Source organism: Tachyglossus aculeatus, chromosome 10 (assembly GCF_015852505.1).
Source record: "Tachyglossus aculeatus isolate mTacAcu1 chromosome 10, mTacAcu1.pri, whole genome shotgun sequence".
In the NCBI taxonomy this organism is placed as follows: domain Eukaryota; kingdom Metazoa; phylum Chordata; class Mammalia; order Monotremata; family Tachyglossidae; genus Tachyglossus; species Tachyglossus aculeatus.
The window spans coordinates 20965925-20987793 of NC_052075.1; the positions used below are offsets into that span (position 1 = coordinate 20965925).

At 45.5% G+C, this 21869-nt stretch overlaps 1 protein-coding gene and 1 non-coding gene across 3 annotated transcripts in view; one reads left to right on the forward strand and one right to left on the reverse strand.

The window, feature by feature from the left end:
- Nucleotides 1-21869, forward strand: part of MAEA (macrophage erythroblast attacher, E3 ubiquitin ligase) — a 139577-nt gene that overhangs the window by 11457 nt on the left and 106251 nt on the right. For both annotated transcript variants that reach the window (XM_038752374.1, XM_038752376.1), the window contains exon 2: nt 11881-12063. In XM_038752374.1, coding sequence (XP_038608302.1) covers nt 11881-12063 — 183 coding nt within the window. The remainder of the gene's footprint in view (nt 1-11880; nt 12064-21869) is intronic.
- On the reverse strand, nt 19041-19178 carry LOC119933897. The gene has a single exon (XR_005452764.1). It is a non-coding gene; the product is annotated as a small nucleolar RNA SNORA7 (small nucleolar RNA).

Sequence of the window (21869 nt, forward strand, 5' to 3'; positions counted from 1 at the left end):
GCGAGGGAGGGCGTTCATTCAGTCGCATTTATTGAGCGCTTACTGTGTGCAGAGCACTGTACTAAGTGCTTTGAGTTGAGAAGGTGATGTTAAGCGCGCCACAACCTGCTCACTGTAGCTCGATCTCATCCATCTCACCTCCAACCCCTTGCTCACATCCTACCTCTGGCCTGGGACTCCCTCCCCTTTCTTAGCTGACAAACCACCACTCCGTCCCCCACCCCCTTCAGAGTCTTATTAAATTCTGTATTGCCTATGCCTTTGGACCTGTACCCTTTAAGCACTTGATATTCACTCTACCCCTATCTTTCTATAACTTAAATACATAGTCATAATTTATTTCAGTGTCTGTCTCCCCATCTAGACTGTAAACTCCTTCTTTTTGAAATATGTAAGTGCTTACTATGTGCCAGGCACTGTACTAAGCACTGGCTTTATCAACTCTGTCATATTCTATTTGTCCAAGCACTTAGTAAAGTGCTCTGCACCTAGCAAGCACTAAATAAATTTACTTTGATTGATTGATACAATATAATTGGGTTGGATATGGTCCCTGTCCCTCGTAGGACTCTTAATCTTAATCCTCATTTTATAGATGAGGCAACTGAGGCACAGAGAAGTCAAGTGGCTTGCCTAAGGTCACAGAGCAGGCAAGTGGCAGAGCCAGGATTAAAACCCAGGCCCTTCTGACACCTAGACCCATGCTCTGTCAGTCAACAGTTTTTTTTTTTTTGAGTGCTTACTATGTGCGGAGAGTTCAGTACAACAGAGTTGACAGGCATGTTCCCTGCCCATATTAAATTTACAGTCTGGAGAGGAAGATTAGACATTATCAGTTGGGCACACTGCTTCTCCATGTGGGCAGGGAGCATGTCTATCCACTTTGTTGTACTTCATCTCCTAAGCGCTCAATACAGAGTTTTGCATGCAGGAGTCGCACAAAAAATACCACGGATTGATTGACTAGGCTCCCAGTTTTCCTCGTCCCGGGTCTCTGAAAAGATTGAAGAATTTCCCAGCAGGCCTGAGACTGTAAGCTTGTTATGGGCAGGGAATGTCACTGTTAATTGTTGTATTGTACTTTTTCAAGCACTTAGTACAAGTGCTCTGCACAGTAAGCGCTCAATAATAATAATAATGGTATTAATTAAGCACTTATGTGCCAGGCACTGTACTAAGCAGTGCATATCGGGTTGGACACAGTCCGTGTCCTGCACAGGGCTCAAAGTCTTAATCCCCATTTTACAGATGAGGTAACTGAGGCACAGAGGAGTGAAGTGGCTTGCCCAAGGCCACATAGCAGAAAAGCAGGGGAGCCAGGATTAGAACCCATGACCTTCCTACTCCCATGCTCTATCCACTATGCCATGTTGCTTCTCAATAAATATGATTGAATTGAATGAATGAAAAGACTCAAAATGAGGACAAAGCACTTTGATACCCGTGCCCCACCACATTTATGTAAATGCCTTACCCTCTATTATTTCCCCTCTCCATGATATATTTCAACGTCTATCTTCCTTATGGGTAGAAATCATATCTGCTCATTCTGTTGGATTGTACTTTCGCTCAGTACGTGCTCTGAGGCCAATAAGCACCCACTAAATACCACTGATTAGAAGCTCCTGTAGGGTTAGGCTCTCCCAGTCCTCAGCCCGATTAGACCGTGAATTCGGGATTGCGTCTACTAGCTATTGTATTCCGGCACTTAGTAGCCGGCTCTTCCCAGAGTAAACCCTCAGTAATAATAATATTAATAATGATGGCATTTATTAAGCTCTTACTATGTGCAAAGCACTGTTCTAAGCACTGGGGAGGTTACAAGGTGATCAGGTTGTCCCACGTGGGCCTCACAGTCTTAATCCCCCATTTTCTAGATGAGGTAACTGAGGCACACAGCACTATTGAATGATTGATCTTAATCCCCTCCCCCATAAAATCCTTGCCCCTTTTTACCCCCGAGCTCAAAATTAAAAAGTTACAACAATTTCTAGAGCATCGGTCATATCTATTATTCTCAGCTTTCTTCTTCCCAGTATTCCTATGCTTTTGTCTTTTCTCTGGAAGTTTTGCTTGAGAGCTTTTAGTTTCACTCCACGGGCCTGGCTCAAAGCTTCCTGGTATCAAAAGAAACCTGGAAGTACAATTTTCTGACCTTCTTTAGGGCCCCAACCCTTATTTTTGAGTTACTTTATGATTTCATAGTGGTCTTGTCACTTTTACATCATTAGCCTCTCTGCGTACCATACTCTTCCCCAAAACTCATGCCCATCTCATCCCCAGCTTTATCCTTTGCAGTTAGCTATGCTTCTTTTTTATTTATTTATTCTCCATTTTTGCAAGTGAGTTAAACATCACCAACTCTGAAATCCCTCTTTCTGATCATAACCTTCTCACCTGCCTCCTCACTCACACTCCTCTCCCCTGTAAATCTATATTACTACCTCACAGAGACCTCTGCTCTCTCGACCCCATCCACCTTTCTGAGCGCCTCACGCCCCGCCTCGCCTCCCTTTCCTCTCTACCCAATCTTGATGATCAGATTACTGCTCTCAATTCTACCGTCTCTACTCAGCTCGACTCCCTCGCTCCCCTTTCCCGCACTTGTACCACTAACCCACAGCCCTGGATCACTGTCACTGTCTGCCTCCTTCGCTCTTATGCTCGAGCTGCCGAACGCTGCTGGCGAAAGTCTAAACACCATGCCAACCTCGTTCACTTCAAGTTTATCCTTTCCTGCCTTAACTCTGCTCTCTCCTCTGCCAGACAAAACTATTTCTCCTCCCTTATTGACACCCATGCCCATCATCCCCGTCAGCTCTTCTGTACATTTAACTCCCTTCTCAGGCCCCCTGTTTCTCCCCTTCCTCCTTTCCTCACCCCCAACGATCAGGCCTCCTACTTCATTAATAAAATTAAATCCATCAGGTCTGAGCTCCCCAAAGTCATTCCTCCCCCTTCTCCAACCCCCCAGCTCTCAACCCCCTCCGCTACTCTCCCATCCTTCCCAGCAGTATCCTCAGATGAGATCTCCTCCATCCTCTCAAGTGCTACTCCTGCCACCTGTGCTTCTGACCCCATTCCCTCTCATCTTATGAAATCTCTCGCCCCGTCCCTCCTCCCCTCCTTAACTTCCATCTTCAACTGCTCACTCTCCACTGGTTCCTTCCCCTCTGCCTTCAAACATGCCCACGTCTCCCCCATCCTAAAAAAACCCTCTCTTGACCCCACCTCCCCTTCTAGTTATCGCCCTATCTCCCTCCTACCATTCCTTTCCAAACTCCTTGAACGAGTCTTCTACATCCGCTGCCTCGAATTCCTCAACGCCAATGCTCTCCTCAACCCCCTCCAATCTGACTTCCATCCCCTACATCCCACGGAATCTGCCCTCACAAAGGTCACCAATGACCTCCTGCTTGCCAAATCCAACGGCTCCTACTGTATCCTAATCCTCCTCAACCTCTCAGCTGCCTTCGACACTGTGGACCACCCCCTTCTCCTCAACACGCTATCTAACCTTGGCTTCACAGACTCTGTCCTCTCCTGGTTCTCCTCTTATCTCTCCGGTCATTCTTTCTCAGTCTCTTTTGCAGGCTACTCCTCCACCTCCCATCCTCTTACTTTCCCCAAGGTTCAGTGCTTGGTCCCCTTCTGTTCTCAATCTACATGCACTCCCTTGGTGACCTCATTCGCTCCCACAGCTTCAACTATCATCTCTACGCTGATGACACCCAAATCTACATCTCTGCCCCTGCTCTCTCTCCCTCCCTTCAGGCTCGTGTCTCCTCCTGCCTTCAAGACATCTCCATCTGGATGTCTGCCCGCCATCTAAAACTCAATATGTCCAAAACTGAATTCCTTATCTTCCCTCCTAAACCCTGCCCTCTCCCCGACTTTCCCGTCACTGTTGACGGCACTACCATCCTTCCTGTCTCACAAGTCCGCAACCTTGGTGTCATCCTCGACTCTGCTGTCCCGTTCACCCCTCACATCCAAGCCGTCACCAAAACCTGCCGGTCTCACCTCCGCAACATCGCCAAGATCCACCCTTTCCTCTCCATCCAAACCGCTACCCTGCTGGTTCAATCTCTCATCCTATCCCGACTGGATTACTGCATCAGCCTCCTCTCTGATCTGCCATCCTCCTGTCTCTCCCCACTTCAATCTATACTTCACGCTGCTGCCCGGATCATCTTTGTGCAGAAACGCTCTGGGCATGTTACTCCCCTCCTCAAAAATCTCCGGTGGCTACCAGTCAACCTACGCATCAGGCAAAAACTCCTCACTCTTGGCTTCAGTGCTCTCCATCACCTCGCCCCCTCCTACCTCACCTCCCTTCTTTCCTTCTACAGCCTAACGCACACCCTCCACTCCTGTGCCGCTAACCTCCTCACTGTCCCTCGTTCTCACCTGTTCTGCCGTAGACCCCCGGCCCACGTCATCCCCCTGGCCTGGAATGCCCTCCCTCCACACATCCGCCAAGCTAGCTCTCTTCCTCCCTTCAAAGCCCTACTGGGAGCTCACTTCCTCCAGGAGGCCTTCACAAACTGAGCCCCCTCCTTCCTATCCCCCTCCCCATCCCCCCTGCCCTACCTTCTTCCCCTCCCCACAGCACCTGTATATATGTTTGTACAGATTTATTACTCTATTTTACTTGTACGTATTTACTATTCTATTTATTTTATTTTGTTAATATGTCTTGTTTTGTTGTCTGTATCCCCCTTCTAGACTGTGAGCCCGTTGTTGGGTAGGGACCGTCTCTATATTTTGCCAATTTGTACTTCCCAAGCACTTAGTACAGTGCTCTGCACACAGTAAGCGCTCAATAAATGCAATTGAATGAATGAATGAACTTCATGATAAATGTAAGGAAGTCATGCTTTCATAGTACTAGTCTTCCTTAACGTTAAATCAAGACATTTGGAGAATAACTAATTACTTCCTTAGTTTCCCCGATGCACATTTTCTCTTTCCAAGCAGCCGGCTCCAGTTCTTAAAAAGACAATTCTTACTACAAACAATAATCGCGATGAAAATAATTAACTAAGCACCTCCTATATACCAAGCACTGTGTTAAAGGCTGTGGTAGATATGTAGTAATCAGGTTGGAAACAGCCAACGCTCGCAGTGTAAAGGGGAGAGAGAACAGGTACTGTTCGGGTGAGGAAACAAATACTTTTTTAAAATGGAAGCCCGAAGGTGCCATAGTCAGATGACTGTCATTCTTGTCAACTGAGCTTGGATTTTGTTCTAATCCACCTGCAAATCACCCCATACTTCTATGATGCTCTGAAGCCATAGTAGCATTTTACCTACCTCACCTAAAATAATGAATGACCTTATTAACAGTAACTCAGTTACCTTCCCCATTCCTGTTTGAGCTAAGTGGTTGTCAGGTGTTTTAAGCCATTCTGAGTTTGCAGCAACATGGAGGTAAAAAGACATGAAAAATATATAGAGTATTGCCAGTAATATATTGACTTCATAGTCTGTTCCGTAGTGTTCTAGTCTTCCGCTTTGAGGACCTTATGATCTTGGTTAGTATGCGCGTATTAGCGGTTCACAAATATGGAATACCATTTTGATTTTTTTTTAATCTATTGTCCTTCTCACTGGCTCAAATTCATCATCTCACAAAGTATGCAACATCCTTAAGGAATAAAATGTGTCAGCTTTTACAGTGGCACTTATGACTTCCATATTTAGAAAGCTTTGGGTTAATAAATGCATTCATTGCGTAGTATTTATTGAGTGCCCACTGTGTATAAGGTACAGTTATGAAGCACTGAGGAGGAATCCATTGGATGAGAATTTGATATTTCCTGGCCCCCAAGGGGCTCACAATCCAAGAATGAGGTGGAAGGAGGGGATTGGCAAAAGACACAGGGAAAAATAATAAAAATAAAAATGAAGAAAAAGACAAGAACAGCAGCCACAATGCTCTGGTCCTCTTCTTGGGTTTAAAGGAGCCGAGTGTAGTGACTCCTCAGCACTTGGGCCGTTCAGAGTCTGATGACTACACCCTTCCCAATTTTTTCAATGTTGAGATGGCCCCCGATGTGCATCTAGCTTTACTTCTATTTATTCCGATGACTCGACACCTGACCACATGTTTTGTTTTGTTGTCTGTCTCCCCCTTCTAGACTGTGAGCCTGTTGTTGGGTAGGGACCGTCTCTATATTTTGCCAACTTGTACTTCCCTAGCACTTACTACAGTGCTCTGCACACAGTAAGTGCTCAATAAATGTGATTAAATGAATGAATGAATGAATCCTGCCTTCCTGGAGGAGTAGGATAGGATGGGATCTTCTCAAGGGCACGAGGGCTGGGCATCCTCTCTCCCTGGCCATGGACTTTGGCCCTCGGGCATTGAAGGAGCAGGTGGGGCCTCCTCCTGCAGCTTTGTCATCAGTTCCCCACAGCTGGTACGGAGTGTGACGGAAGGCTCGGGCAGTCAAGGGGCCCGGCCTCTCAACACACTGATGCCGAAGAAGTGGAGGAGTCTCATGCCATTGCTGAATCCTCACTCTGCCTAGCCAAATTAGGGTAGAACACGGTCAAAGGGATGGGATCACCCATCCGCTGGTACTCTTTGTTTGTCATATTAGTGCAGAACACTGCACTAAACACTTGGAGCAAATACTATAGAGTTAGTGGGTACGATCCTTGCCCTCAAGGAGCTTGCAGTCAAGGCACTAAAATCAGTTCCAGGCAGGAGGAAGGAGTAGTGTGAAGAGAAGTGCAAAGGGCTTAGGTAGCATGGAAATGCTGAAGTGGCAGGGAGCGGAGGGATAAAGTGTAGGGAGGTGAAAGGTTGAGGCATTCCGGAGGAGATGTGATTTCAGAAAGGCCTTGAAGACAAAGTGAGCAGGGGTCCGGTGAACGGGGAAAGATTTGTAGATCAAAGGGAGGAGGCGGACGAGAGTTCGAGTTATGATGGCAAATGTCTGCTTTCTAATGAGGCAATTTGTCCATCTCTTTAAGAAATCTAGAAGCACCCTGGCCTAGGCCAGGTCCGCACCCTGATTAGGAAATCTTCGAGGTCGGAAGACTTAAAAAGAATTGTGAATCCTGAAAGCAAAGAGAGATTTCTTCCTATAATTATCCTCCCCAGGGCGACCCTTATAAGCTCTAAAACATTGGTCGCCGAAGCGTTCCCCCCTTGGTGAAGGGAGTTGTGTGAGAGCCAGGCTATGACTCATACAGTAGAGGGTCCTGTACCTTGGTCATTATGGTACTTACAGTGAAATGTGGGGTTGAAAAGAACACTACCTTTAGGAGTGCAAGAAAACCAGTGCCTTTAAATTCTGTTTGAAGAAAGAACAACAATGAAACAAAAAGAAAAAAAGCCAGGAAGAAAAAGCACTTTGGCTCTTACTGAGGTTAGAAGATTTAAAATTTTTTGTTTGTGTGTGAAAGAAAGAAAAATACGAGGTGGCGGAAATAGGCATGAGACCAGAGTTACTGTAGTGTAAATGGTGGTTGAGGGAAAAGATTCAGGAAGAATGAATTGTGTTGGTAGTTGAGCGGTTTGGTTATGAGTTTGTCCAGTGCTTAGAACAGTGCTTTGCACGTAGTAAGCACTTAACAAAGCCATCATTATTATTATTATGAGATTTTAAAATCTAAGTGATAGCTGGCAGATGTGGTAAAGCTGGGTCTTTTCTAGAAAAATAACGCTTGGTGGGCGATTTCTCCAGACTTCATCGATAGTATCTGCGTGCCTTCTGTGTACAGACCACTGTACTGTGCACATGGGCCAGAGAGGAAGAATTAGTAAACACAATCCCTACTCTCAAGGGTTTTACAGTCCACGGGGGAAACAAACACTAAAGAAAATTACCTCTAGGAGGAAGTAATAAGGTAATAAAAATAGGTAGATAAGTGTTATGGGGGTGGGAGGAGTGGGATGCGAGTGCCTAGATGCTTAGGTGACACACAATTGCTGAAGAATTTGAGAGCATGTCCTAGGGAGATGAGAAACTACCTCCTGGAGATGGGATTTCTGAAGGGTATTGCGCTTGAGGAGAGGGTGTAATCTGTTGGATAAGAAATGAGAAGGAGTTGCAAGCAGGGGGAAGGGCATGAACAAGAGATCGGCGATGGGAGGCTAGACGATGAGGAATCGGGAGTAGATGAGCTTGAGAGGAACAAAGATTGTGAGGAGGGGTGTAGTTGGAGAAGAGAGAGGATAAGTTGGAGGGAGAGGTCCGATTTCACGTTTTAAAGCCAGTGGTGAGGAGTTTCTGCTCGATGCAGAGAGGAATGGGCAACTCTGCAGCCCCGACCTCTCTCGTCCTCTGCAGTCTCACCTTTCCTCCTGCCTTCAGGACAGCTCTACCTGGATGTCCCATCAACACCACAAACAAATATGTCCAGAATGGAACTCCTCATCTTCCCACCTGAATCCTGTCCACCCCCTGTCTTTCTCATCCTTGTAGAGAACACCATCACCCTGGCGTTGTCCTTGACTCATCTCTCATTCAACCCACATATTCAGCCTATCACCAAACCCTGTCAGTTCTACTTTCACAACATAGCTAAAAATCCACCTTCCCCTCTCCATCCAAAATGCTATCACACCGACCCACTTACCCTAGCCCACCTTGATGACTGCCTCAGCCTCCTTGCTGACCTCCTTGCTTCTTGTGTCTCGATGCGTACTTCATTCGACTGCCCCGATCATTTTTCTTTAGAAGAGGTCAGTCGACATCTCCCCAGTCTTCAAGAACCTCCTGTGGTCGCCCTTCCACCTTCATGTCAAACAGAAACTCCTTGCCATCAGTCAGTTAATGGTATTTATTGAGCACTAAATGTTTGCAGAGCACTGTACTGAGCGCTTGAGAGAGTACAATATAACAAAAACAGATACATTCCCTGCCCAGCACTCATCTCTCTCATTAATTCCACATACTCGATCTGTCACCAAATCCTGTCATTTCAACCTTCACACCATTGCAAAAATCTGTCCTTTCTTCTCCATCTAAAGTGCTACCACCTTAATCCAAGCACTTATCCCATCTCGCTTTGATTATTGCAACCTGATTACTGCAGCAGCCTCCATGCTGACCTCCCTGCCTCCGGTCTCTCCCCACTCTAGTCCATACTTTGCTCTGCTGTTTGGATCATTGTCCTACAAACTCTCCTGGTCCGTGTTTCCCCACTCCTCAGGAATCTCCAGGGCTTGCCAATCCCTCTCTTTGTCAAACAGAAATTCCTTATCATAGGCTTTAAAGCCCTCAATCACCTGGGGTAGATACAAGCTGATAAGGTTAGTCATAGTCCATGCCCCACATGGGGCTCCCAGAACTAACCCCTATTTGCAGTTGAGGTAGAGGAAGCACAAAGTTAAGTGACTTGCCCAAGGTCACACAGCAGACCCCACGGTGGACCCAAGATTGGTACCCAGGTCCTTCTGACTCTCCGGCCCTTGCTCCGTCCACTAGGCCATGCTGCTGCTCATTTATTTTAGCACATAGTAAGTGCTTAACAATTGCCGTCATTATTTATTTCACGTATTTATTTATATCAACGTCCGTCTCCCCCTCTAGACTGTAAGCTTGTTGTGGGCCGGCACCATGTCTACCTACTCTGTTATATTGGACTCTCCCTAGCGCTTAGCACCATGCCCTGCACACCATAAGCGCTTAATAAGTACCTCTGATTGATTTGATTGATCAATCAGCTCATCCCCAGTCCTACCTTACGTCGCTGACTTGCTGCTACAACCCAGTGCCCACACTTCACTCCTCCAATACCAGCCTGTTCAGTGTATCTCAAGCTCATTTGTGTTGCCACCAACGCCTTACCCATGTCCATCCTCTGACTTGGAACTCCCACCCCCTCCATATTATGACAGACTCTCCCCACCTCAAAGCCTTATTAAAATCACATCTCTTCCAAGAGACCTTCCTCATTTCCCCTATTCCCTCTCCCTTCCATGTCACCTAAGCACTTGCATTACGCCCCTTTGAACCCTTGACATTCCCCCTTCTCTCCGCCCCAAGGTACTTAGGTATGTAACCATAATTTATTTATATTATCTGGCTCATCCTCTACCAATAATAATAATAATTATGGTATTTGTTAAGCGCTTACTATGTGCCAGGCATTATGTGTGTACCAACTCATACCCACCCAGGGGCTTAATACAGTGCTCTGCACGCAGTAAGCACTCAGTAAATACCATTGATTATGATGTAAAATGTTAGATTTGGAATCTCTAACCTATACTCATTTGGTGCTTTTGTTTGTTCTCAGTCTAGAGAGAGTTTTCAATATGGAATCACTGTCTCTGCCAAATTTTATAGCATGTGTTATTTGTGTTCCAGAAGAAGTAAAATTTAGAGGTTTGGATGTTTAGCCTAGAGCTAGGACCTGTGGACAGGTATTGAAGTGGACTACTCTTTATTTTATTAATGATGTGTATATAGCTATAATTCTGTTTATTCTGGTGGTATTGACACCTCTCTACTTGTTTTGTTGTCTGTCTCCCCTTTCTAGACTGTGAGCCCGTTGTTGGGTAGGGACCATCTCTATATGTTGCCGATTTGTACTTCCCAAGCACGTAGTACAGTGCTCTGCATACAGTAAGCGCTCAATAAATGTGATTGAATGAATGAATGAATGAACTGCAGGGCATTTTATAGTGCAGTGATAGAAAAATCCATTCCTTAATGAAGAAGCCTGTGAATATTGACTGAAATGACGTGTGGTTTTTGGTCTACATTTGTTACATTTTAAGTTAAAATATTTGCCCCAGAACGATAGTAGAATCATCCAAGACTTTGAACCTTAGATTTAAGGCTTCCTCAGTACAGTACATTTTCTTTTCCATCCCCCACAAGGAATGTTACTGCACCTTAATTTTGTCCTAAAATTTGTAATGTTTAGTTCTTAAATTCAGATTCTACAGTATTGATTCGTAGATAACCTCGTCTGTGATGGTTACTGAGTTTTTAAGAACATTGAGGAATAGCTCCCCTGTGTCATCCTTGCAGTTTAAACTCTGCTGAAGTGGTGACATACGATTAAAGATGTCAGTTCTGTTTGTGTCCCTGACTGGCTTCTTAAGGCAACCGTGGACAAATAAGGAAATCCATCGTTTTCTCTTTCCCTCTCCTCAAAATGGAAATAATTTGTTACCTGCCTATCTCAAGGGACCAGTATCGTGTCATGAGGAAATATCCGTAGCTCGTCAAAAGAAGATCGCTGACTAGATCCCACGTATGAATGCTCTGATGGTTTAGAAGTTGGTGGCCCTAGTTGGGAGAGAGTGGGCTAAATACGGAGTCATGGGACTCATTGTTCATTACTTTTTCTTAAAACTCTTTGGGACTCTTGGCACAGCTGCCCGTGTTAAATCTGTTTTATCTTCGGTGCATTTTAAAATCAATCAATCATATTTATTGAGCGCTTACTGTGTGCAGAGCACTGTACTAAGTGCTTGGGAAGTACAAGTTGGCAACATATAGAGACAGTCCCTACCCAACAGTGGGCTCACAGTCTGAAAGGGGGAGACAGAACAAAACCAAGCATCGACCCCCAATAGTAAAATGGTAATTCCAAGTCCTTATCCCTTTTGAATTTCGATTTCAACTGGCCTAGGGTCAAACTGCATTAAGTTTAACTTAATTTTGAATGCCAAACGTTCACTATCCGTTGTTTTCCACTTGATCCACGAGGACCTGTTGGAGGAGAGAAAAGCACTCTGTTTTCCCAGAAAAATATGGTCTCTGTATGGAAATTTTGACGAGATGTCCGGTTTGTTGAATAAAGACAATGTATTCATCTACGTCAACACGTTATGGCTGCTAATTTCAATCACATGTTGAGATGTGGAATGCATTCTTCAACCCGATATTTATTTTCGTATCTTAGGTCCCATACGAAACGCTGAATAAACGATTTCGGGCCGCACAGAAAAACATCGATCGGGAAACGAGTCACGTGACGATGGTGGTGGCCGAACTGGAGAAAACCCTGAGCAGTTGTCCTGCTGTTGATTCAGTTGTTAGCCTCCTGGATGGAGTTGTTGAAAAGCTCAGTGTGCTGAAGAGAAAGGTGAGTAGTACTGTGCCGTTTTCAAGTGTAGTAATTTCTACACAGAAAGCACTGGTATTTAGGATTTCTTCTGTTCTCAGCCCTTTCCTTTTCCCCTCCAAGTGCGAGTCGCTATTGCTTCCATTAATCCACCTAAAATGGAAGGCGTCACATGTATCAACAGTCAATAGGCTGTTCTTAGTACTTGGGAGAGTCCCTGCCCACAAGGACCTATTGGGGTACATAAAACCCAGTTCTCTCGAATGTGGCGGCTGCATTCTTAAAGAACCCCATGTAAAGCGCTCAGGACAGTGCTTTGCACACAGTAAGCGCTCAATAAATATGATTGAATAATAATAATAGTTATGGTATATGTTAAGCGCTTACTATGTGCCCAGCAGTGTTCTAAGCGCTGGGGCAGATATGAGGTAATCAGGTTGTCCCACAAGGGGCTCACAGTCTTAATCCCCATTTTGCAGGTGAGGTAACTAAGGCGCAGAGAAGCCAAGTGACTTTCCCAAGGTCACAGAGCAGACAAGTGGCAGAGCCGGGATTAACGCCCAGGTGCTCTGGCTGTCAGGCCCGTGTTCTTTTCGTTAGGCTGTGCTGCTTCCCATGTTGCGAGCAGGTAATGTATCTACCAACTCCACTGTATTGTACTCTCCCAAGTGCTTAGTACAGTGCTCTGCACGCAGTAAGCCCTCAATGAATACGTCTGACGATGACGGGTACATAAATACTAGGGGAAGTTGTAAGTATAATAGTGTTTAGGTGACGCAGATGTGGAAATTGCTTTTTGAGGTGATATAAGGTAGGTAGATAATTGGGGAAGGCCTGCTGGACAGGATGTGATTTCAGAAGGACTTGGAAGAGAGGAAAAATGGTCGTCTGCCGGAGGTGAAGGGGGGCAACGGCATGACATAGTCGATAGAGCACGTGCCTGAGAGTCAGAAGGTCATGGGTTCTAATCCTGGCTCTGCCACTTGTCTGCTGTGTGACCTTAGGCAAGCTACTTCACTTCTCTTCGCCTCAGTTACCTCATCTGTAAAATGGGGATTGAGACTGCGAGCCCCACATGGGACAACCTGATTACCTTGTATCTACCCCAGCGCTTAAAACAGTTTTTGGCACATAGTAAGCACTTAACAAATGCCTTTCTTTTTTCCGAGTCTAAACAAAGTTTGACCGCCCTAGCTGGAAACAAGGTGAGGGAGATGGGAGGAAGCACAGTGCTCCACGGTGTTTTTGCCATGTTACCTTCTGATGACTTTATGGTTAAATTAATTTTAGGCGGGCCTGTAAGCTCTTTGAGGAGGGGAATCATGTCTACGACTCTATTGTATTGTTCTCTGCTCTGCACCAAAAGCTCAATTAAATCCCTCGATTGATTGATTTTGTTGGCAAAACCTAGGTGTTTCCACCTGGCATTGGAGTCTTTCTCCCAAGGTTGTTAGAGGAGCAGATCCTTTCTTTCCTCCTTCCCTTTCTCTCCAGCCATGAGGGTTTTATTTTCCCCACCCCCATCCTGCCTGTTTTAACTTCACTCTTCCCTGGATTTCGTTTCTGCCTTCAGTCCAGCAGGAGTTACTTCTGTTACACCCTGCAACTCTCTCCCCGCTCCTGGCTTCTCTGGTTCTGGGCCATCATGCCCACAGGTCAAGTGGGAGCCTCCAATTTCTCTTCCTCCTAAGCCCTGCCTCTCAGGAGGCCTTCCTCACCCAAGTTTGGGCCGGTACTTAAATCATCGTCTCATCATGACATCTTGGCCTGGGAGTCAGAGGATCGGGGTTCTAATCCCAGCTTCGCCACCCGTCCGCTGTGTGACCTTGGCCAAGTCTATTCACTTCTCTATGCCTCAGTTCCCTCATCTATAAAATGAGGATGAAGGCTGTGAGCCCATGTGAGACAGGGACTGTGTCCAACCAGATCTGCCGGTATCCACCCTAGTGCTTAGGACAGTGCCTGGTGAGTAGTAAGTGCTTAACAGGTGGTTGGGACCAGGCAATAGGGTGCACGCAGGTCCAGGTACCAGCTTGTGCCAGGCAGCTGGTGTGTTGGCCATAACAGGGGTGGTGCCTCCCCCAGCACCTGGGCTGAAAGGAAGGAGGATGGGAAGGATTTCTGGGAGGAGGACAGGCTGGGGTGGGACCAAAAAGAGAGATTTTCCCCCTTCCCCTTCCAACGCCTTCTTTCTCTTCCCTTACCTGCTCTTCTCCCTTCTCTCTCCTCTCTTCTTTCTCCTCTCTCCTTTCTCTTCTCTCTCCTCTCTTCTCTCTCTTCTCTCTCCCCTTTTCCCTTTCCCCTCTTGTCTCTCCCCTTCCCTCTCTCCCCTCTTTTATCTCTCTTCTCTCTCCTCTCATCTTGTCTCCTTTCTCTTCTCTCTAATATCCTCTCCTTTATCTTCTTTCTTACGTCTCTTCTCTCCTCTCTTCTCCTCTCATCTCTCTTCTCTCCTCTCTCTCCTCTGTCTCTTTTCTCTCCTCTCCTCTCTCTTCTCATTGCTCAACTCCTGTCTTTCCTCTCTCCTATCTCTTCTCTCATCTCCCTGCTCTCCTCTCTTCTCCTCTCTCTCCTCCTCTCATCTGTCTTTTCTCTCCTCTGTCTCTCTTTTCTCTCCTCTCCTCTCTCTTCTCTCTTCTCGTCGCTCATCTCCTCTCTTTCCTCTCTCCTTTCTCTTCTCTCATCTCTCTGCTCTCCTCTCTTCTCTCTCCTCCTCTCATCTCTCTTCTCTTCTCTCCTCTGTCTCTCTTTGCTCTCCTCTCTTCTCTCTCCTCCTCTCATCTCTCTTCTCTTCTCTCCTCTGTCTCTCTTTTCTCTCCTCTCCTCCTCTCCTCCTCTCTCGCTTCTCTTCCCTTCCCCACTGCTACCCTAAGGACTTTCAGAATGAGGGCCATCGCAAGTGTTACCAGATGAGTGATTCTGGGCTTAACCCCACCTTGATTGTCCTTGTCCCCGGGGTGGGCAGCTCCTGTCCTTGAGACAGTTGCAAGGATTGAGCCCTAGGCACACAGCGAGTGCATCGTTGCCAGGCAATGCTGGCAAATCATTCTGCTAGTTACAGATATCATCCATCTCCCCCATCCAAACCGTAAACACATTATGGGCAGGGAACGTGTCTGCTAATTCCATTGTACTCTTCCAAACACTGAATACAGTACAATGATCTGCACATAGTAAGCGCTCAATAAATACGACTGATTCTTTAACTGATTCTCCTTCCCGTGGTTGAATTTCCCGGTGAGTTGTATCTCCTTCAAGTGTAGACGTCAGCTTGATAGTTGCATTTTGCCCACGTCTGAGAGCCCAACTCTACCTTATGCCTTAGACGTCACGGTAAATCGGATGCAGTATTTTAACTTCCAAGGAGATCCTTAATCGCCTGAGCAATGCTTTTGCCAGCTCCCCAAATGATTTCTAAAAATATTTTTCTCTTCTTTTCTCTCCTAAATTGGTTGTTAAACTAAATTTCCTCCATTTCTGATTATTACATACTAGAAAACTCTCTGCCTGAAAGACTTCTGTGAAATGCCCTTAATTTCTTTGCATATCTGATTGTGAGGGTACGGAATGGAAAAATATTTTTTAGAACTACAGCTTTGCTTTAATGAGCTCTTCGAGAATTCCCAGGTTTAGTAGATGAAAGCTAATTACGGGGCTAATAGATTTTCCTAATGTGTATAAAAATCCAATTTCCTAAGGAGACCTAACGGAGTTTGGTACAACCAAGGAAAACAAATAATGTAATCGCTCTATGAAATGGACACCCTGCACTCCCTTCACTCCCTGGAAACTGCCCTCTCACAGGTCACCAGTGATCTCCTTGCTACATCCAACGGGCTGTACTCCATCCTAGTCCTCTTCGGCCCCTCGGCTGCCTTGGATGCCACGGATCACCCACTTCTGGAAACATAACCTAATCTCAGCTTCGCTGACACTGCCCTCTCCTAATTCTCCTCCTATCTCTCTGGCCGCTCCTTCTCAGTCTCTTTCACGGGCTCCTCTTCTGCCTCCCACCACCTAACTGTGAGGGTCCCTCAGAGTTCAGTTCTGAATCTCTTTCTATTCTGTATCTACACCCGCTCCCTTGGGGAACTCATTCGATCCCATGACTTCAAGTACCATCTCTAGGCAGGTGGTTCCCAAATCTCTCTGATCTCTCTCCTTCTTTGCAACCTTGCATGTCCTCCTGCTTTCTGAGCATCTCTACTTGATTGTCCCATCAAAACCTCAAACTTAACATGTCCGAAACAGAACTCCTTATCTTCCCACCTAAACCCTGTCCGTCCAAATTGCTACCATGTTAATCCAAGCATTTATCCTATCCCGCCTTGATTACTGAATCAGCCTTCTTGCTGACCTCCCTGCCTCCTGTCTCTCCCCACTCCAGTCCATTCTTCACTCTGCTGCCCGGATCATTTTTCCACAGAAACCTTCAGAACCTGTCTCCCCATTCCTCAAAAAATTCCAGTGGTTGCCCATCCACCTGTGCATCAGACAGAAGCTCTTTATCATAGGCTTCAAAGTCCTCACCTTCCCCCCTCCTATTTTTAATCATATTTATTGAGTGTATACCATGTGCAAAGCACTGTACTAAGAGCTTGGGAGAGTACAGTGTAACATCAGACACATTCCCCACCCGCAGTGAGCTCATAGACCTATCCTTCCTCACTGATTTCCTAGTTCAACCCCACACATTTCCCTCCTCTAATGTGAACCTACTCATTACACCTCAGTCAAGTCTATCTCGCTATTGAACGCTCCCCCAAGTCGTGCCTGTGGCCTGGAACACCCTCGCGCTTCATATCTGACAGGTGATCACTCTTCTCCTCTTCAAAACCATATTAAAGAGAAGCAGAGTGGCTTAGTGGAAAGAGTGCGGGCTTGGGAGTCAGAGGTCATGGGTTCTAATGCCGGCTCCGCCGCTTGTCAGCTGTGTGTCTTTCGGTAAGGCACTTCACATCTCTGTGCCTCAGTTATCTCATCTGTAAAATGGGGATTAAGACTGTGAGCCCCACCAGGGACAACCTGATTACCTTTTATCTCCCCCAGCGCTTAGAACAGTGCATGGTGCATAATAAGCGCTTAACAAATACCATCATTATTATATTAAAATCACATCTCCTCCAAGACACCTTCGCACGACTAAGCCCACTTTTCCGCAATCCCTTTCCTTTCTGCAGTCACCCTGGCATTTGGCTTTGTACCCTCCAAGCACTTGATATTCACCCCACCCTCAGCCCCACAGCACTATGTATCTGTAATTTATTTTCATATCTGTCTTCCCCTTTAGACTTAAGATCCTTTGGGCAGGGACTCCCAACTCTGTTCTATTGTACTCTCCCAAGCACTTATTATAGTGCTCTGCACGCTTTAAGTGCGATCAACTTACATACTCACTTCATTGTTCCCCTGTTGTAGTTCATGGAAAGTGGGACCTAGAAGTCAGTGACTCTTCATGTCTCCCGAGGAGATGCTTTTCACCAAAAAACTGCTATTTCAGAAGCAGTCATTTGAAGTAAAATGAATGCCATACTTAGCAGGTGGCTGACAAGAATTGTTAGAAATGATCAGATAGGAAGCAGAAGCTCCTTCTTTCATAAGCGATTGTCTACCTTAAACATTTGTTGGGTCACTTCAACAGATCCTTTCCCAATGAGAAAAATGTTTGGCAACTACTGCCGGATGACACATTACATTAAGGCCATCTGGAACCTATGGGCAGTAAAGTTGAAAACTTCTCGACTGAGAGCTAGCGGGGATGTGAAGCAGATAGACCCACCTGCTGGGTCTGTCTAGAGGACAGATCCTATAGACTGTAAGCTCCTAGTGGGCAGGGACCGTATCTGCCAATTGTCATATTGTAGTCTCCCAAGCGGTTAATACAGTGCTCTGGACACAATAAGCGCTCAGTAAATACCACCAAATGATAGATTGCTGTACTGCAATCAAGAAAGGAAAGGCTCTTTTTGCTTCTCTTTTGAGTAGCAGGGTGACCTAATGGAAAGAGCGAGAGCCTGGTTGTCCAAAGGACCTGGTTTCTAATCCTGGTTCTGACAATTGCTCGCTGTGTGACTTCTCTGTGCCTCAATTTTCTCAGCCATAAAATGGGGATACCCGTTCGCCCTTCTACTTAGTCTGTGAACCCCATGAGGGATAGGGACTTTGTCTGACCTAATTAACTTGTACTGCCCTAGTGCTTAGTGTTTCACACAATGAGTGCTTAACAAATACCATATTTTTTTTTTAAAGAACATCGAAGTGGATAGGGAGGCAAAAGGAAAACAGCACCAGACGAGCACTTGGGCAGTCTCCAGTACTTGGCCTCTGTATTTGAAGAACATTAGAGAAGCAATGTGGCCTACTTGGTAGAGCACTGGCCTGGGTATCAGAAGGACCTGGGTTCTAATCCTGGCTCCGTCACTTGTCCACTGGGTGACCTTGGACAAGTCGTTTCACTTGACTGCCTCAGTTACCTCATTTGTAAACTGGCGATTAAGAGCGGGAGCCCCGTGTGGGACAGGCACTGTGTCCAACCCAATTAACTCGTATCTACCCCAGTGCTTAGAACAGTGCTTGGCACATAGTAAGCACTTAACAAGAACCATCATTATTATCGGAGCAGCCTGGTAAGCTGCGGTCAAGATGGGAGCCGGTCTTGCCGAGGAGAAGTTCGTAGAGATGGGGAGATGCGGGAAGCAAAACCAAAGAGCGCCAGGTGCCACGAACAGCACCACAAAAGACCATCTGTGTAGGATGCACAATATAATCATGACTTTGTCTTACCGTATGCTGTCGAGTTACTTCCAACCCACAGCGACTCCATGCACATATCTCTCCCAGAAAGCGTCACCTCCATCTGCAATCGTACTGGTAGTGTATCCAGTTTTCTTGGTCAAAATGCGAAAGCGGTTTAACATTGCCTCCTTCCGCTCAGTCAGCTCGAGTCTCCACTCTCGACTCTCTCCCATGCCGCTGCTGCCCAGCACGGGTGAGTTTTGACTTGAAGCAGATTGCCTTCCACTCACTAGCCCCTGCCTAAGCTAGAAATGGCATGGGTAGGCCTCTGCTTGACTCACCCTCCCACAGCCGAGACTGGTAGAGTACTGGAAACTCCCTAGGTGCCATCCTAGGAGGGAAATCATGACTTTGGGAATCCCAAATTGACCATTTCAGCAATGTGTCCACCCAGAGTTCAATTTCGCCGTCCGTGGCATCTCCTAATGTGAATGACGTGCTTATTCACGTACAAGGAGCTGTCAACGTTGTTGCAGATTTCTAAAAACAGGGAGCGGGAGAACTAAGAAAACGTGCTTGAAGCGTGCGTGCGAGTTTTCACTCTGGAAAAATCGGAAAATCTGGAGGAGGTGTGGTTTGCGTTCCTATGTTCTTCCAAGTCCACTGCACCTAACAGCTAAATAAGTTACCATGACTCTGGTGTTCTTTACTACTTGAGAAAAGTATTAGGTTTATGTTAAGATTACATAGTATTAGTAGAGAAGGCAATTGTTCCTAAAATTAGTTTGCTAAGAACCATTTTAGGACTCCGTAATAATAAGGAATGCTTAGTTGCGTCAGTTTCCTCAAGTGCAGTTTCTGGAGCAAGGTTTCAGAATAATATGTATGTGTCCGTAATTTATTTATGATCTATTTATTTATATTAATGTCTCTCTCCCCCTCTAGACTATGAGCTCGTTGTGGGCGGGAATGTGACTGTTGTTATATTGTACTGTCCCAGGCACTTAGTGCAGTGCTTTGCACACAGTAAGCGCTCAATAAATACAGTTGAATGAATGAATGAATAAGCTCATCTCCAGTGGATCTGAGAAATGTTATATGCTAGGCTTTATGAAGAGGCTTATCTACCTGTCTTAAACTTGAGCTGAACTTCAGGAAAGAATTATATGTAAGAGTTCCTGAAATCAAGCTCAAGTTTAACACAGGTTGAGATGCCTCTTTTCATATCTTCTTTTATATTTATCCCTCTTTTCATTCATTCATTCAATCATTTATTGAGCACTTACTGTGTGCAGAGCACTGTGTTAAGTGCTTGGGAAGTACAAGTTGGCAACATAAAGAGACGGTCCCTACCCAACAATGGGCTCATTCTTGTCATCAGTCCCATTCCACCTTTTTGGCATTTGCATTTCTTTTTTCTTTTTCCTAAGGATATTTAAGTTCTTCCTATGTACCAGGCACTTTACTAAGTGCTGGGGTTGTTACAAGATAATCAGGTTGGAAATGGTTCCTATGATATAGACAAACAGCTTGATAGATATAATGATCTATGATAGATATGAATTACCTATCCAGTTATCGAACTAGTCGATCATAATTAGGTGACTTTTAAATGGGGTAATAGGAATTTGAGTTTCAAATTAATTACTGCAAATTATATTTTTATTATCTTAATATTCATAATCATTTGATCGCCTCAGGTGGCCTAAAGTGTATGAAATTCCTTTTTTAAAAAAATTCAGCCATCCTCACGCCTTCCTAAGAAAATCATTTTAGCAGTTGACATTTATCTGGAACGTAGAATAACTGGGTGTCCACAGATTTTCTTTTCCATTGAAAATGGACTTTGAGGTGGGTTGGTTTTTTTTTTTTTCCATTCTGATTCCAAAGAGAGGGAGAAATAAAAACCTGTGTGTGTGAAAGCATCTGCTACAGTTATACACTCACTGATCTCCTAGAACAGCCCAGACCACACACTTCACTCTTGTAGCATCCACTTACTCACTGTGCCCCGATTTCATCTATCTCATCGATCCCTTTTCCACAGCCTCCTTTCTAGTCTGAAACTCCACCCCCTCCATGTACACCAGACCACCATTCTCCCACCTTCAAAGTCGTGTTAAGGTCGCATCTCCTCCAAGAGGCCTTCCCTGATTAATCCCTGTTTTCCTTGGCTCCCTCTCCTTTATGCATCTATTGGGCAGCTGGATCTGTGACTTGGACATTTAATAGTCACCCCACCCTCAACCCCACAGCACCTGTGAACGTATTTAAAGGTTACATATCAGAGATTCATTTCTACTAACGCCTGTTTCCCCCTGTAGTCTGTATTTCCCCCTCTGTTGAGGGCAGGGAACGTGTCTGCCAACTCTGTATTGTAATCAATCAATCAATGTCGTATTTATTGAGCGCTTACTGTGTGCAGAGCACTGTACTAAGCACTTGGGAAGTACAAGTTGGCAACATAACATATTGTAACATATTGTACTCTCCAAAGCACTTAGTATAGTGCTCTGCACCCAGTAAACCCTCAATAAATACCAGCGATTGATTGATTGGAAGAAGCATTATTTTAACTCTGGCAGCACTAGGCAAAGATGTCCTCCTGTCATCAATCCCATTCCACCTTTTCATCCTCTGCGGGGTTTTTTCCTTTTTTTTTTTTTTTTCCTCAGTGGTATTTGTTAAGCATTTACGATATGCCGGGAACTTTGCTAAGTGTTGGAGTAGGTAATAATGATGGCATTTGTTAAGGGCTTACTATGTGCCAAGCACTGTTCGTGATACAAGATACAAGATAATCAGGTAGGACACAATCCAGGGCCCACGTAGGACATTTAGTCTCAATCCCCATTTAACAGATGAAGTAACTGAGGCACAGAAAAGTTAAGTGGCTTGCCCAAGGTCACACAGCAGACAAGTGTCAAAACTGGGAGTTCTGACACTCCCAGGTTCTCGACTCTTAGGCCCATGCTCTTTCCACTAGGCCACACTGCTTCTCTGTGTGCAAAGTCAGTGAATAATGGAGAGGGTAACTCTGGCTTGACCCAGGTTTGTGAGATGGCTTCTTCAGTATGAACACAAACAACAAT